Here is an 18,295-nt window from a genome sequence, read left to right on the forward strand (position 1 = left end):
ACACATCTGTGAAGGCACCATTAATGCTGAAAGGTACATACAGCTTTTGGAGCAACATATGTTGCCATCCAAGCAACGTTATCATGGACGCCCCTGCTTATTTCAGCAAGACAATGCCAAGCCAGTGTTACAACAGCGTGGCTTCGTAGTAAAAGAGTGCGGGTACTAGACTGGCCTGCCTGTAGTCCAGACCTGTCTCCCGTTGAAAATGTGTGGTGCAATATGAAGGCTCTCTCGCTTAGTAGTCTTTTAAGACTATGATAGCAATATGTTACCAATGATGTAATATTGTATGATCATGAGCATCTTTCAGCAATCTACTTTACTTTACGTCCTAATTTGCAAGTAGGACATGTTTGATGTCCTTCATGCTAATATGACATCACATGACATGCATAAGCTATAAGGAAGGGAGTTGTCCTTCACTCCATGGAACACAACTACAGGAATTAAATTGTAAAGCGAGAAGGACACAGGTATGTCATTGCTAGATCTGGGAAACTTCTATGTAAATATGATATGTATATTTGTTGTTGTTTCCTACGCATTAATGTCTGGTGCAAGTACAATAAGCCATTCTTTGGTTCAATGTTAGCAACCTATGCTGTAATAGATGTGCTGTGAAATAACACCAGGACAAGCTACTGGACTTGGTTTTATAAAGTGTCCTCTACCGTCTTCTCAGACATTTCAAATGCAGGCGGACAAAAGTCCTAAATGTAGTTGACAGTAAAACAAAAGTCCCAAATAAGCGGACTGTAAGACAAGGCATTCTGCAGTGTGCAGGACACATGGCATAAGAAGATTGATTGATGGTCTACAGTCCCTTTGCCAATCAGGATGCAGAACACCATGCGCAATCATGTGCTGTAAGAAAAAAAGCGTAAACAAATACACACACAAAAAAGATGGGTGTAACAGCGAGGCCGTGTAAAGTGAAGCGTGTTGTAGCGAGGGAACACTATTAGTTTCACCTTGTAAATATCATTGCTGCAATTAAAAAAAACATCATTATGTCCAGGTATATTCTTCCAAATTCAGAAGATTACAAAATGCTCAAAGTCTGCACATTTGACAATAAATATGGAGATGTAAGTGCAAGTCACTGAATGGACTGGAAAACAACTCTAAAGACCAAGTCAGGAATGCTCTCACTATTTGCCTACTCAGCAAATGTTTGATTTTCAGCTGCTGGATCTTTACAACTACAGTCAAAATCAACTTGGCTTTTGAGTCCAACAACTCAAAATAATAATAATACACTCACAGTCACTTATAACACAAAGCTTATGTTGTCTTTAGACACTGTCAAAATGACGTGTTTTTTTTCATGAAGTGAAAAAATGACCCCCCCCCCCGCATTTTTAATATGCGACATGTTTTAGCATTACATGACAAACATTTGCTCCTTTTGACGTTGTTATAGTCCAGGGGTCAGCAACCTTTTTGAAAGCAAGAGCTACTTCTTGGGTAGTGATTAATGCGAAGGGCTACCAGTTTGACACACACTTAAATAAATTGCCAGAAATAGCCAATTTGCTCAATTTACCTTTAACTCTTATGTTATTATTAATAATTAATGATATTTATCTTTGTGGAAACACTGATCATCTTAATGATTTCTCACAATAAATATATATAGAAACAGATAAAGATCAATATGCAACACTTTATTTTTATATGTTCTCTAAGTGCACATTTTTCAAATTGAACATTTTCAAATGATGACTTCTAAGACAGTCTTGTGAAATCACAATATCCCATTTTAACTAGCTAGCCACTAACATTTTTGAACAAATCATGAATTACTTTGCACCATGTTTGTACAAATAATAACTCATGTAAAATACAAAAGTCAACTCTCAAATGTTAAAATAAATCATGTCACACTTTGAACTGGACACCAAATCTGTTATCTGTTTCTTTGTCAGTTAATGGGAAGCCTGGCATTGCATGCTGTTAACTAGTGTGCTGTACTCTGGTGTGTAACTTGACACTGCAACTCTGAGTGAGTCTTGCAGATGTGCATCAGTGAGGCGTGTTCTGTGTTTGTTCTTGATGAAGTTCATGTCAGAAAAGGCTGATTCACAAAGATAATATTTTTCCTCATTGTTTGCGGAACCTTCTTAATCTTTTGGACATATTTTCACAGCAATCTGGCCTTAAGCTTAATTGTGATAAATGTAAAATGTTAAGGATCGGAAATCTACAGGGAACGTCCTTTCGAATGGAATGCAAAGTGCCTGTTTTGTGGACAGATGGACCAGTTAACATACTTGGTGTTGTTGTCCCAGAGAATCTGGAAGATCTAGGCTCAGTAAATTATGATAATCGACTAAGAAAGCTGGACAAAATTATGCAATTATGGAAAGGGAAATCCTACCACTGAGTGGTACACAAGTGTCCTGTAGGACAAAAAACATGTACTGTATGAAAATAAAATTGTATCCTTTTTTACAAGTGATCCCCTCCCATTTTCCTTATGTAGAGTCTGCTGGGAAACATGGCGAAGAAACAATCCACTCATGGTGGTGTTTTCAATTTGATGTGCCAGAAAAAGGAGACGATATTTTGCAGCAGATAATATGGATGAGCTCTAATATTGTAACAGATGGAAAGCCTTTCTTTTGGAAAAATATGTTTGAAAGAGGAATCATTTTTGTCAATGATATTATCAATGAGAATGGTAAAATGATGAAGTATGATGAATTTACAACTATGTATGGTGATGCTTGCTCAAGCTTTTCATTTCATCAACTAACTGGAGTCATTGGGAAAAGATGGAAACAAATAATTAATTATGGAACTGCTAAATTATTAGTTTGTAAACCTCTAATAAGAAATTCTAGTTGGCAAAAAGGAACTAAAATAAATAGAAAAATATATAATTCTTATTTAATAAAGAAATGTTTGAAGGCTGCCTCATACAGCACATATGGAAAATGGGAGGACTTTTTTGACTGCCCGTTGCCATGGGATGCCATATTCAAACTAATCTATAAAACTACTATCGATGTGCAAAATTGTGATTTTCAAATTAAAATTATTTATAACTTCTTACCCACGGGGAAAATGTTAAAATGATGGAATATGACAGAGTCAGATGATTGCCCATTTTGTTGTCAGGAGTCTGAATCCACCCTGCATTTGTTTTGGTATTGTCATATTGTGTCTTCCTTTTGGGTGGAAGTTGAAAAAATGTGTTTAAGGATTGGTTTGTTTATGAAGCTTGATGTGGTTTCTGTTATTTTAGGAGAGTTCATTGACAATCATGATTTAGTCAATTTAATTATAGTACTCGGTAAAAGGTTTATTTTTAAGGCCAAAAACAGATATTCACTTAGTATTACTTTCTTTAAAACATTTATTCAGTATTTTTTTACTTTAGAAATTTACATGGTTGAAAACGATAATGATGCCAAAAAACATTTTAAAAAAAGATGGGAAGTCCTCAAAGGCTTATTTTGAAAGTATAATTATGTTTATAGATTATATGACATCTGTTGTTGTGTTCCCTAATTTTTTTCTGTGTACATGAATGAAGGTGTGTGTTGCTGAGTCCGACTTGGACATTATCTGGACTGGACCTGCTTTTAAAAACCCTTTAAACAAATCTAATTTCATTGACAACCTGGTCTGGTGAAGATAAGGTCATTTAAAAAAAAAAAAAAAAAAAAAAAGATTCATTTTCATTTTCATTTCATTTTCATTTTCATGTTTATTTCGAATATGTAGACAAAACAAAAACAACAAATTTTGAAAAAACAACAAAAAAGCCATTCAAGAATGAATAACAAAAACAACAATAATAATAATAATAATAATAGTAATAATAAAAAGCAAAAGAAACAAGAAATGAAAATAAACATTTAATGTAAACATATCCGAAAAGGAGTGAGAAGAAGTAAAAACTTATGTACTCCCACCCCTCTTATTACTTACTGTATGTTTAATAATAATAATAATAATAGTATATAAAAATGTTATGTCATATAAATACATATACACATATAAGTACGTACACATATATACATACATACACACATACATATATACATATATATATATATATACATATACATACATGTACATCCACAACACACATTTAACAAGTAACTATGAATGTGACACATACATAGTATACATATACATACACATACAAACCCACTGACTCTTAGTGCAGTTCACTATATCCTGTGAACAATATATTTTTGTACATTCTTTTAAAAACATTGATGCTTGGACTTTGCTTATGTACTTCGCTCAGATTGTTCCACAACTTGACACCTGTGATGGAAATGCGAAAACTTTTCATGGTGGAATTTCTCATCTGAATTTTAAAATTGAGTTCTCTCCTCAAACTATGCCCCCCCCTCACGTTCACTAAACATGTTTTGAATGTTCAGTGGTAACAAATGGTTCCTAGCCCTGTACATAGTTATTGCTGTTTGATATGAGACAATGTCGGTGAATTTGAATCATTTAGACTGTAGAAATAGTGCATTGGTGTGTTCCAGATAGCCCACCTTGTGAATGGTCCTTACTGCTCTTTTTTGTAAAATGATTAGTGACTGTAACGAACTTTTGTAATTGTTACCCCAGACTTCAGTACAGTAGTTTAAGTATGGCAAGACTAAAGAACAGTAGAGAGTGTGTATGATCCAGAACCTGCTTTGCTTTGTTTATGACTGCTATACTTCTTGCTACTTTGTATTTGACATGTGTAATATGTGCTTTCCAGCTGAGCTTGTCGTCAATTGTTACACCAAGGAATTTGATTTTGTGCACTTGCTCAATAGCCACCCCATCAATTTCTATATTCAACTGTGTGTTTAAGCTGAACCTGCCAAAGAACATAAACTTGGTCTTGCTCACATTCAAAGATAATTTGTTCCAGTCAAACCACATAATTTTAGTTGATACAACTCTTCATTTATGTTCTTTTGTAACGTATCTAGATCATCACCAGAGCAAAATACATTAGTGTCATCTGCGAAAAGTACCATAGACAGCAACTTGGATACTTGGCAAATATCATTTATGTACAGTATAAAAAGTTTTGGTCCCAATACTGACCCCTGGGGGACTCCACAAGCAATGTCCAAGCAATTTGAGCTATGCTTTCCCAGCTTCACAAACTGTTTCCGTCTGTCCAAATAGCTTTTTATCCAGTCTATTGCCATACCTCTTATACCAATTTTCTCCAGTTTATTAATTAATATATTGTGATTGATAATGTCAAAAGCTTTTCTGAGGTCAATGAAGATGCCAATTGCATATTGATGATTATCAATTGTGTCTGTGATTCTTTCAATGGATTCCATCAATGCCTGAGAAGTTGATCTTTTAGTTCTAAAACCGTATTGACTCTCTGAGAGTACATTATTTTTTTCCAGGAATGAATCTAATCTGCTATTAAAAAGTTTCTCCAATATTTTTGAAAATTGAGGCAGTAGTGAGACAGGTGTGTAGTTTGTGAAGTGTGCTGGACTAGTGTAGTTTGTGAAGTGTGCTGGACTAGTGTAGTTTGTGAAGTGTGCTGCACTAGTGTAGTTTGTGAAGTGTGCTGGACTAGTGTAGTTTGTGAAGTGTGCTGGACTAGTGTAGTTTGTGAAGTGTGCTGGACTAGTGTAGTTTGTGAAGTGTGCTGGACTAGTGTAGTTTGTGAAGTGTGCTGGACTAGTGTAGTTTGTGAAGTGTGCTGGACTACTGTAGTTTGTGAAGTGTGCTGGACTAGTGTAGTTTGTGAAGTGTGCTGGACTAGTGTAGTTTGTGAAGTGTGCTGCACTAGTGTAGTTTGTGAAGTGTGCTGCACTAGTGTAGTTTGTGAAGTGTGCTGGACTAGTGTAGTTTGTGAAGTGTGCTGGACTAGTGTAGTTTGTGAAGTGTGCTGGACTAGTGTAGTTTGTGAAGTGTGCTGGACTAGTGTAGTTTGTGAAGTGTGCTGGACTAGTGTAGTTTGTGAAGTGTGCTGGACTAGTGTAGTTTGTGAAGTGTGCTGGACTAGTGTAGTTTGTGAAGTGTGCTGGACTAGTGTAGTTTGTGAAGTGTGCTGGACTAGTGTAGTTTGTGAAGTGTGCTGGACTAGTGTAGTTTGTGAAGTGTGCTGGACTAGTGTAGTTTGTGAAGTGTGCTGGACTAGTGTAGTTTGTGAAGTGTGCTGGACTAGTGTAGTTTGTGAAGTGTGCTGGACTAGTGTAGTTTGTGAAGTGTGCTGGACTAGTGTAGTTTGTGTGGACTTTGCCTACACAAGGCTACTACTTTTTACAACAAGCTACCGAGCTGCTAAACTTTAGCTACAAACACTGCTAACGTGTTACCCTCGGGTGGCTCGTCTCTAAGCCAGTGTCCGAGTGGTAATCAACATGGGAACCAAGAAGAACAAGGAGGACATCGACGAAATGAGAAAGTCGCTTGACTTTCTGACGGAGGAGATGTCTGTTGTGAGTAAAGAGCAGAAAACGATCATGGAGCTGGTTGCGGAAGTGACGACGCTGCGGATCCAGAACGCCGAGAAGGACAAACGACTCGACTTTTTGGAGAGCAGGGTCCAAGCTTTGGAGCAATACAGCAGGATAAATGATGTGATTGTATCGGGTCTCCACATAAAACCCCGGTCATACGCGCGGGCGGTGACCGCCGGTAAGAACGCGGGGGCGAGCGGTGTCGCCGACGGTGAGCTGGATATCTCAACGGAGCAACAAGTGGCTACCTTTGTACAGTCCAAAGGAATCACACTGGACTGTAACACCATCGAGGCTTGCCATACCCTGCCCAGGAGAAACAACGACAGCAATGACAAACCAGCTGTCATCATAAGGTTTGTAAACGAAAGCACAAGACCGCACTACTGAGCCAGCCTGGAGAAAGTTAAAGGGCTCAAACATCTTTCTGAACGAGCACTTAACGAAGCACAACGCAGACATTGCAAAAAAGGCACGCCACCTCAGGAAGCAGGGGAAAATACAGAATACTTGGACCACAAGTTGCAAGATCTTTGTGAAGTTGAACGGAATGAATGCAAAAGTGGTACTCATCAGAAGCATGGAGGAGTTAGACAAGTACCAGTAGGGAAGAGCCAAAGGGATAGGTGGGCTATTGGCATTGTGGTCTAACTGAACTAAGGTAACAACACACCATGTCACACAACAATATGACTTTCGCTACAATGGGTGACGACAGTCATCTAAATCAGCGGATAATGGACTATGAACAATTTACTGCATTTAACACATTGGATCACTATGAGCACAACACACTGGACTTGGAACTGGACATTGACCCAGATATAAATTTATTTTCCAACATTAATAACTCTTGTAAATACTACACTACTGAACAGTATAATCACAACATCAAAGCAGATGGGAAGTTATCTATTATTCACATTAATGGTAGAAGTCTATATACAAACTTTAAATCCATTAAGAACTATTTGTACTCATTCTCACAACCATTCAATATCATAGCAATATCTGAAACTTGGTTCAACAAGGAAAGGGGAATGGACTTTGAGATGAATGGCTATGAACTTACTTATAAAAACAGAATTAACAAGGGTGGAGGAGGAGTAGCAATTTATGTGGATACAAATTTCAATTTCAAGATTGTAGAGGCTATGTCACAGGTGGTTGATAACCTTCTCGAATGCATTACAATTGAGATTTGCATGGAAAACAAAAAAAATATGCTAATCAGTTGTGTATACAGGGCGCCCGATTCAAGTATTGATACTTTTAAGGACTGGATGGGAGGCATGTTCTCAGGAATAGGTAATAAAAATATATTTATATGTGGAGATACTAACATAGATATATTGAAACATAGCAATCATAAAAGCACAGAGGATTTTATAAATACAATACACAGTATGTGCCTACTTCCTTCAATCACTAGACCCAGTAGAATTACATCTCACAGTGCCACTCTCATAGACAACATATTTACCAATGTAATTGATAACAAAATAAGTGGGTTATTAGTCTGCGATATTACCGACCACCTGCCGGTATTTACGGTAATTGATTATGTTTATAAGAATAGGACAGGTAAACAAAAAATATTTAGGCGAATAAAGACAGACAAATCAATTAATATGTTAATACAGGATCTAGTATCACTGAACTGGGATATGATTTATAATGAAAAAGATGTGGGCAGTGCTTATAATATATTTTTGGAAATATTTAAGTCAAAGTATGATAAACATTGTCCAATCAAAGAATACAACAAAACAAGAGCATTTGATAACTGTCCATGGTTAACGAAAGGTTTGCAAAATGCTTGTAAAAAGAAAAATGCATTATACAGGAATTTTATTAGACAGAGAACCAAAGAAGCTGAGGATAAATATAAAAAATATAAAAATAAGTTAATCAGTATTATAAGGATAAGTAAAAAAGAATACTACAAGAATAAACTAGAGCGTAATAAAGATACATAAATAAAAAACATTTTCTTGGATAAAAAAGAAAGTAAAACAATATAAAAATAATTACATAAAAAATAGTGATGAATGAAAATGTTAGTGGACCAGCAGCACATACAATCATGTGTGCTTCAGGGACTGTGGCCCTTGCAGATGTGTTGTCTATGTTGTGGGAACCAGAATATTGGTAGCAGAAAGAAATAACCCCTTTTGTGTGAGTGGGTGTGGATGAGTGTGAATGGGGGGGAGGTTTTTTGGGTTGATGCACTGGTTGAAAGTGTATCTTGTGTTTTTTCTATGTTGATTTAAAAAAAAATAAAAATAAAAAAATAAAAAAGATACGATTTTTAGAACAGGCCAGCGGGCGACTCATCTGGTCCTTACGGGCGACCTGGTGCCCGCGGGCACCGCGTTGGTGACCCCTGGTCCATACATTAGCCGCAACGCAGATATCCACCAGATCTAGTAAAGGGTTATTTACATATCTTTAGTGTTTCCAAACGGAACACGGCAGTAAAACGGCTGACCAAACAAAATACAAGTCACCGCCATGGACCCGCCAGCTGCGCAAGCTAGCTCTCCGATCAGCTAAACAGACTCCATAACTCCACGGTGACATGGAACTGAAACGATACGCATAGAATGAATACTAATACAGTGACCTGTAAACGTGTTGGTATATCAGCTAATGCTAGCGACACCAGCATCATTACATTACCATAGCACGTAGAAATGTGCAAGAAAACACTCCTACAGACGCTTTAGTAAGCAAGAATAGTTTTAGTTGTAGTGTAAAACTTACAGAGGTTGCTTGGAGTGATGCATGAAGAATCCGTAGGATAGAACGGCTGGGAGACCGACGGCACTTTGGTTGGGATGAGAAAAAGAAGCACTACCCGTAAATAGTCTGGAATGTAGGTCATAATATTTGCCTTGTATAAAGTGTTTTATATCACATTGTTGACTTTTCTACATTTTTTATGATTATTAGACAGATAATAACAAAACTTGTTTAAATTGGTTTCTGTTCATGTAAAGGTGGATTTTTGTTAATGTCTCTTTTGTCAGCCAAACGTTTTGCTCTTTTTCTTTGGCCAGGTTATTGTCATTGTGCCTCTGTGGAAGCTCTTATTCACCCTGTCCACCTTCCAATAGAGTCCTGTATATATTGTTATTGTTTAACTACATACATAGATGTAGTGTTGATGCTCGCTACTTTTGCCGTGTAGTTTGCGACAATTCTCCGGAGATAGCTTCCCCCGTAGCTTAGCTACATTTCATGGAGACTAACTTGCAGCTTACATTTTCCAGGTATCTTGACCATCACTTGGAGCCCACACAAGTTTGCTGAGCGTCTGAGGACAGCAGAAGAGGACAAGCAAAAATGAAGGTGGAGATGTGGAAGGTGCACGCCACGCTATGGCGCTATGAGGTAATGAAACGTACAATGCACATGTACAATGACAAGTGAATATATCCTATCTACAACACATGACAAGTGAATACAATCTACTTATCATTTGATTCCAAATCTCAAAGTGCTACAGAATTACAACCATTGGTGTTGTTAGGCCTATTTTGGAGTTGTAATAAATAAATAAATAAGAAATGGCTTAACGATAAGCCATTTGTTTTATTTGATATATATATATATTTGATATACATATATATATATATATATATGTTTTATTTGATATATATATATATATATATATATATATATATATATATATATATATATATATCCTTATGTAACATCACCAGAATGATTGACAATTAGGAGGACCAATAGTCAACATGATCCACAACATCCTCTAGTATACCTTTAAGTCTTTCATATATATATATATATACAGTATATATATATATATATGTCAGGCAGCTACAGCTTGTTCAGAACGCTGCTGCTAGAGTTCTAACAAAGACCAAAAAATGTGAGCACATTACTACAATTCTTAAATCCTTACATTGGCTCCCTGTACATCAGAGAATAGATTTCAAAATCCTCCTGCTCACATATAAATCACTACATGGTCTAGGGCCCAAGTATATCACTGATATGCTCCCACTATATACGCCCTCTAGATCACTAAGATCTTCTGAGACTAATCTGTTAGCGGTTCCAAGAGTAAACTCAAATCAAGGGAGATCATCATTCAGTCACTATGCAACACATAGCTGGAATAAACTTCCTGAAGATGTCAGACTCTCCCCAACTCTCACTACTTTTAAAACTAGACTGAAGACTTTTATGTTCACCTTAGCTTTCAGCTAAATCTTTTAATCTTTTAACTTTTAACGTCTGCACTGTTTTTATTTTTATTGTCTGCATTTTAATTTTGCTTTTATTTTCTTTCATTTCACTTTGTTGTCTGTGAAGCACTTTGAGTCTGCCTTGTGTATGAAAAGCGCTATACAAATAAAGTTGCCTTGCCTTGCCTTGCCTTGCCTATACTGTATATATATACAGTATATATATACTGTATGTATATATATATATATATATATATATATATATATATATATATATATATATATATATATATATATATATATATATATATATATATATATATATATATATATATATATATATATATATATATACATCAGGGACGTGCACATGATTATAGAGGGGCAGGGGCTCAAAGTCAGAAAAGGGCAGGAATTTTTTTTTGGTCCTTTACACAATACGGAAATTAATGTAAAATTCAATTTGCTAATAGGAAGCTAACTACTTAGCTGTGTGTCCTTTGTAGGTAAAAGTGATTGCCATTTCTTTTGTGTCGACAAATTATTGTCATATTGAGTTAATTCACATTATCATAGGCTTGGAAGACATGAAAAGCAACAAAACACTGGTTTATTATTAGGCTATTTATTGTTAAAGATAAGCACTTTAATATTGAACATTGAACAGTGCAACATGAACTTTGGAAAAAAAATACAAAAATAAATACCCAAATGGAAAAAACTTCAAGGTGAAAATCTGTCCTTCTTCCCTTAACTTGATGAAAACACCATCAAGTTGTAACTTACGGTCTTTCTCACTTAATGCTCAGACTAAACAACTGAAACGCAATACAGGGCCAAAAATATGGACCAGGGGCCAGTAGAGGGCTGTATCCTTTCTTTTTTTGGCATTGTGCTGCAGGCATAATAAACATGAATCAAGTTTAAATACAGATGGTAATATTCCCAACAGATAACCTACATCTTATATCCCCAGAATGCTGAAATTATTATTATTATTAATAATAATGATAATAATAATAATTATTATTATTATCATTCTTCTTATTATTATTATTGTTATTATTATCATTATTATTATCATTATTTTGTTAACCCACACAGTAATAGCAAAGTCACAATAAACTTCATATGTAAAACTCTACTGTGAGAAAAATGTGATCCGCCGTAAACACAGTGCATTTTATTTTGAAAATTAACCCGGTGTTTTGTTTTGTATTTTGTACACTACTTCCTGTCCCGCACGATCCGCTCTGCTCTGTGCGGAATTGATGTGCCGTGCTCAATTGATGCGCCGTCCTCCGACGTCCGGCAAAAACAGAAGCTGACACAATGAATAATAGAATAATTTATATAATAATTTATTTATCATTATAATAATACAGCGTTTTTCTGCAATATTACCCATATTAGATGCTGAAGAAGTGGACGGCGACTAGACCATAACTCACAGCTTCAAGTTGCTCCACTGTCACGTCTCCTCAGGGGCGCAGTTGGCTCTCTCTCCTCTCACTTACTCACTCACTCGCCCTCTCTCTCTCTCTCTCTCTGGCGGAAGCGGCAGGCTCATGGTAATGTACAGTAGGTAAGTATGATTTTTTTAATTTCCTCAATAAGAAAAAAAGACATTTTTACCGTTAAAAAAAAAAAAAAGCCTCTCGTGCTGCAATATCCAGATAATATTTACGAATCAACATTTTGTATTTTGGTTTTCTTTTCATGCCCAGAGAAGCCAAACATGGTAGAAACGTTATGGATGGGTTCATTTTTTAAATTTTATTTTAATTTTTTTCATTTATTCCAGGCTATGTCATAAAAAAGTACAAGGTAGACAACACATAGGAGATGAGTAAGCCCTGTACAACATTACAACACTTGTGTGTGTGTGTGTGTGTGTGTGTGTGTGTGTGTGTGTGTGTGTGTGTGTGTGTGTGTGTGTGTGTGTGTGTGTGTGTGTGTGTGTGTGTGTGTGTGTGTGTGTGTGTGTGTGTGTGTGTGTGGAACAGGACATTCAGCAGGTGATGGACGGATTGTCTCAAAACGAGCGGAAAAAAGTGGAGGATCATCTCTTACGCGAAATCGAAAAGGCCAGAGTCATAGAACGTCAAAATGGCCAAAAGCAGCTTCATCTCTCCCAAGAAGAGACTCGTCTCGCCCACGAGCAGCTTCACATAGAACGTCAAAATGCCAACGAGCAGACTTATCGCGCCCAAGAGCAGATTCATCTCGCCCAACAGCAGATTTATGAATTAAAAAAAGAGCTTTTCAAAGAAAAATGTAAGGAAGGTAGATTCTACCATCTAACATTATAATATTGTTTTTTTAATTGAAGCCATCTCTTGCAGTAAAATCCCTGGAGAAAAACCAAAACCAAAAAGGTATGAAAAGTCAACATCAGCTCTTTGAGTAGCCTGACAATGAAGTGTTTCATTTGTAACTTGTATTTCTGTGTCTTACCAAACACAACTTGGAAAGCCGCCTGTGAGGACGAGCAGGACGATTCCGGTTTAGGAACCAGCCGGGGCCCCGCTGATAAGATGCCGGCGGCCAAAAGGGCCAAAAGGGGTCCAACTAAGGTAGCAGCAGGATTAACACACACAACTCTACTTAGACGCATACACATCATGTTATCATTGTATGGTATCATTTTATCATTAATCATGTTATCATTGGATTATCTTTTTATAGTACCATGTTATCATGGGTCATGTTATCATCGATCATCTTTTTATGGTATCATGTTATCATTGATCATGTTATTATTGGATCATCTTTTTATGGTATCATCTTATGATCATCTTTTATGGTATCTTCTTATCATTAGATCATCTGTTTATGGTATCTTATCATTGGAACATGTTATCATTGGATCATTTTTTATGGTATCATGTTATCAAGGATCATGTTATCATTGGATCATCTTTTTATGGTGTCTTGGATCATCTTAATTAAGTTTTATTGGATCATCTTTTGATGGTATCATGGATCATCTTAATCATGTTATCATTGGATAATGTTTATGGTATCATGTCATCATTGGATCCTTTTTTTATGGTATAATTTTATCATGGATCATCTTTTTATGGTATGTTGTCATGGATCATCTTAATCATGTTACCATTGGATCATCTTTTTCTGGTATCATGGATCATCTTAATCATGTTATCATTGGATCATATTTATGGTATCATGTTATCATTGGATCATCTTTTTATGGTATGTAGTCATGGATCATCTTAATGATGTTATCATTGGATTATCTTTATGGTATCATGTTATCATTGGATCGTCTTTTTTTGGTATCATGTTGTCATAGATTATCTTTTTATGGTATTATGTTATCATGGATCATCTTTTTATGGTATGTTGTCATGGATCATCTTAATATGTTATCATTGGATCATCTTTATGGTATCATGTTATCATTGGATCATCTTTTTATGGTATCATGTTTATCAAGGATCATCTTTTTATGGTATGTTGTCATGGATCATCTTTATGGTATCATTTTATCATTGATTGTGTTATCATTGGATTATCGTTTTCTGGTATCATGAATCTTCTTATCATTGGATCATCTTTTATGTTATTATTGGATCATGTTATTAGATCATCTTTTTATGGAATTGTTTTATCATGTTATCATGGATCATCATTTTATAGTATCATTGAATCATGTTATCATTATATCAACTTTTTATGGTATCATTTTATCATGAATCACGTTTATAAGGTATCATTTTATAATAGATCATGCTATCATGGGATCATGTTTGTAGGGTATCACTTTATCATGTTATCATTGGATCATGGTTTTAGGGTACCATTTTATAATAGATCCTGTTATCTTTGGCATCATTTCAATAGAACATGGTATCCTAGATGATGGTACCAGACATAGTGATGACGTCATTGATCATAGTGATGACGTCATTGATCACAGTGATGACGTCATTGATCATTTGGAGTACTGAGTGTTTCCTGTGTCCTGCAGAGGAAGAAGGAGCAGCAGGCTGAGGAGCAGCAGTAATCATCTCTGCTGACATCACAGAGGAGCAGAAAGAAGGAAGGACCTCCAATATTTCGAATACACGTTCAACTAAATATATGTTCCACTATAAATGTTAACTCTTGTTAAAATAGTTTTTTAGTTAGTGATTTAAAGGAGTCATTCATGTTTAGTATTTGTGTAATGGCTGATAGTTATTTATTCACTTGAAATAAAAGGTTCAGGCTGACCTGGGTTATTTTCAGTGTGGTAACATGCTGCCCTCTAGTGGCAGGAGTGACGAATGGCTGTTGGACCTGAGTTAGTTTCAGTGTGGTAACATGCTGCCCTCTAGTGGCAGGAGTATAGATTTTGATTTTTTTTTTTTGGATTTTTATTAGTTGCCTCAACAACCCACTAGTCTTCCTGGGGTCCACAATTCAATACAATTACAAGTGAAAGCATATAATTATAACTACACAATACAGAAAAAAATAAAAGCATCAATAAAAAAACAAGCAAACAATTTACAGTCACAGAATAATAATTACCATAAAAATATAGCTACACAATATAAAACAAAACAAATCAACAAGCAAACTAATTTAAAGACTCAGATAAAATATTACTCTTTTTAAAAACCTGTTTACTTTCAATGCTGGTGAGAATTCAAGGCAGGTTATTCCAGAGCGATAAAGATCTATAAATAAAAGATTTCCGTAAAGCATTCTTCCTGGGACGAGGGAGTACAAAATGCCCCTCATTGGACGCCCTGGTATTGTGATTATGTATAGTGCTACTGTGAACTATTTGAGAAAAGCAGTTTTACTAGCGGTTACTGATTTGAGCCATAAAAGAGTATTAGCTGACAACCTGTTCTGCACTGTTAGCCAGGAAAGAGAAGCATGCATTTGGTTCACGTTGGTTCTTAGTGAACAACCAAGAACCAGCCTTGCTGTCCTATTCTGGACAATCTGGAGCTTACTGATCTCACCACTTGCAGCAGACGCCCAGACTGTAGAACAATAGTCAAGATGACACAAGACTAAACTCTTAACAATTTGACAAAGAGGTGGATCAACAAAAGCAGCACATTTCCTGGAAATACCAACAGCCTTCCCATCTTTGTAACTATATCACTGATATGATTTGACCAGGATAGAGTGCAGTCCAGCATCACTCCAAGGAGCTTGGCACTTCTGACCTATTGAACTGTTGAAATACCTAGCCTCAAATCCAACTTTGGGTCACAAGATAACCCTTGCCTAGTCCCCAATGTAATACTTTTTGTTTTTGAGGTGTTAAGGACAAGTGTGTTACATACTGTCCAGTCATGCACAGCTTTTAGTTCCTCACTCAATACTACATTAAGTACACTGCATGATGGTGCAGCATGATATCAATCAATGTTTATTTATATAGCCCTGAATCATAAAAGTCTCAAAGGGCTGCACAAGTCACAACGACATCCTCGGCACAGAGCCCACACAAGGGACGCCGATGTGAATGACTATGAGAAACCTTGGGGAGGATCGCATATGTGGGTAACCCCCCCTCTAAGTACAGTCCCTAGTGGATCCAACATAACAGTGAGAGTCCAGTCCATAGTGGGGCCAGCAGAAGACCATCCCGAGCGGAGACAGGTTAGTAGCGCAGAGACGTCCCCAACCGATGCACAGGCGAGCGGTCCACCCCGGGTCCCAACTCTGGACAGCCAGCACATCATCCATGGTCACTGGAACCGGAATAACCCGACGAGGGGGCAAAGGAGAAAAGAAAACGGCAGATCAACTGGTCTAAAAAAGGGGGGTCTATTTAAAGGCTAGAGTATACAAATGAGTTTTAAGATGGGACTTAAATGCTTCTACTGAGGTAGCATCTCTAACTGTTACTGGGAGGGCATTCCAGAGTACTGGAGCCCCAATAGAAAACGCTCTATAGCCCGCAGACACTTTTTGGGCTCTTGGAATCACTAATAAGCCGGAGTTCTTTGAACGCAGATTTCTTGCTGGGACATATGGTACAATACAGTCAGCAAGATAGGATGGAGCTAGACCGTGTAGTATTTTATACCTAAGTAGTAAAACCTTAAAGTCGCATCTTAAGTGCACAGGAAGCCCGTGCAGGTGAGCCAGTACAGGTGTATATATATGTATATAAAGGTAAATACAGTATAGGCGTAATATGATCAAACTTTCTTGTTTTTGTCAAAAGTCTTGCAGCCGCATTTTGTACCAACTGTAATCTTTTAATGCTAGACATAGGGAGACTCGAAAATAATACGTTACAGTAATCGAGACGAGACGTAACGAACGCATGAATAATAATCTCAGCGTCGCAAGTGGACAAGATGGAACGAATTTTAGCGATATTACGGAGATGAAAGAAGGCCGTTTTAGTAACACTCTTAATGTGTGACTCAAACGAGAGAGTTGGGTGGAAGATAATACCCAGATTCTTTACCGAGTCGCCTTGTGTAATTGTTTGGTTGTCAAATGTTAAGGTGGTATTATTAAATAGATGTTGGTGTCTAGCAGGACCGATAATCAGCATTTCTGTTTTTTTGGCATTGAGTTGCAAAAAGTTAGCGGACATCCATTGTTTAATGTCATTAAGACACGCCTCCAGCTGACTACAGTCCGGCGTGTTGGTCAGCTTTAGGGGCATGTAGAGTTGGGTGTCATCAGCATAACAATGAAAGCTAACACCGTATTTGCGTATGATGTCACCCAGCGGCAGCATGTAAATACTAAAGAGTGCAGGGCCAAGAACCGAACCCTGGGGAACTCCGCACGTTACCTTGACATAGTCCGAGGTCACATTGTTATGGGAGACACACTGCATCCTGTCAGTAAGATAAGAGTTAAACCAAGACAAGGCTAAGTCTGACATACCAATACGTGTTTTGATACGCTGTAATAAAATATTATGATCGACGGTATCGAAAGCGGCGCTAAGATCAAGAAGCAGCAACATAGATGACGCATCAGAATCCATCGTTAGCAATAGATCATTAGTCATTTTTGCGAGGGCTGTCTCCGTAGAGTGATTTGCCCTGAAACCGGATTGAAAAGGTTCACAGAGATTGTTAGTCACTAAGTGTTCATTTAGCTGCTGTGCAACAATTTTTTCGAGGATTTTCGAGATAAATGGAAGGTGGGACACCGGCCGGTAGTTTACCATGAGGTCAGGATCGAGGTTAGGTCTTTTGAGCAGAGGATGAATAACCGCTTTTTTGAATGCTAGAGGAACAGTGCCAGAGGAAAGTGATAAGTTTATAATATTTAGCACTGATGGACCTAATAATACAAAAAGCTCCTTGATAAGTTTCCCAGTAAAAGGATCAAGTAAACATGTTGTTTATTTTGTACCATTTACACATCTTAACAATTCCTCTAATGTTATTTCATCAAAGAGAGAGAGACTATTTTGGAGGGCAGTGTCCGTCGTATATACAGTCGTATCTGTGTTAATAGAACCCAGTTGTAGCTGGGATGCATTGTCTTTAATCTCCTTTCTAATGAATTCAATTTTCTTATTAAAGAAATTCATAAAGTAATCTGCTGAGTGGGTGGAGCTACTGGGAGGAGTCCCTTGTTGGGTTAGCGATGCTACTGTACTAAACA

At 36.9% G+C, this 18,295-nt stretch overlaps 1 protein-coding gene across 5 annotated transcripts; it reads left to right on the plus strand.

Moving 5' to 3' along the window:
- The first annotated feature begins 324 nt into the window (after positions 1–324).
- LOC133646897 (involucrin-like) lies at positions 325–14,919 on the plus strand. 5 transcript variants are annotated; one of them, XM_062042830.1, is made up of 7 exons: positions 325–476; positions 9,740–9,860; positions 12,095–12,266; positions 12,688–12,958; positions 13,027–13,059; positions 13,157–13,257; positions 14,676–14,919. In XM_062042830.1, the coding sequence occupies exons 4-7, from the start codon at positions 12,703–12,705 to the stop codon at positions 14,709–14,711; spliced, it is 426 nt and encodes a 141-aa protein (XP_061898814.1). In that variant the 5' UTR covers positions 325–476; positions 9,740–9,860; positions 12,095–12,266; positions 12,688–12,702; the 3' UTR covers positions 14,712–14,919. The 5 variants fall into 5 exon arrangements, 4 of the variants coding, with proteins under 4 accessions (XP_061898814.1, XP_061898806.1, XP_061898788.1 ...); XM_062042822.1 differs by having other exon boundaries at positions 12,095–12,252; XR_009825380.1 differs by lacking the exon at positions 325–476 and adding an exon at positions 6,040–6,820.
- Positions 14,920–18,295: the final 3,376 nt, after the last annotated feature.

This window comes from Entelurus aequoreus, linkage group LG01, assembly GCF_033978785.1.
Source record: "Entelurus aequoreus isolate RoL-2023_Sb linkage group LG01, RoL_Eaeq_v1.1, whole genome shotgun sequence".
In the NCBI taxonomy this organism is placed as follows: domain Eukaryota; kingdom Metazoa; phylum Chordata; class Actinopteri; order Syngnathiformes; family Syngnathidae; genus Entelurus; species Entelurus aequoreus.

Excerpts from the sequence above, each read along its gene's own strand:
- LOC133646897 (XM_062042804.1), top strand. The coding sequence starts at position 9,813 with ATGAAGGTGGAGATGTGGAAGGTGCACGCCACGCTATGGCGCTATGAG. Across the intron at positions 12,959-13,026 it reads AGAGCTTTTCAAAGAAAAAT|TAAAATCCCTGGAGAAAAAC; the intron begins GTAAGGAAGGTA and ends CATCTCTTGCAG. Across the intron at positions 13,060-13,156 it reads GAAAAACCAAAACCAAAAAG|CCGCCTGTGAGGACGAGCAG; the intron begins GTATGAAAAGTC and ends CAACTTGGAAAG.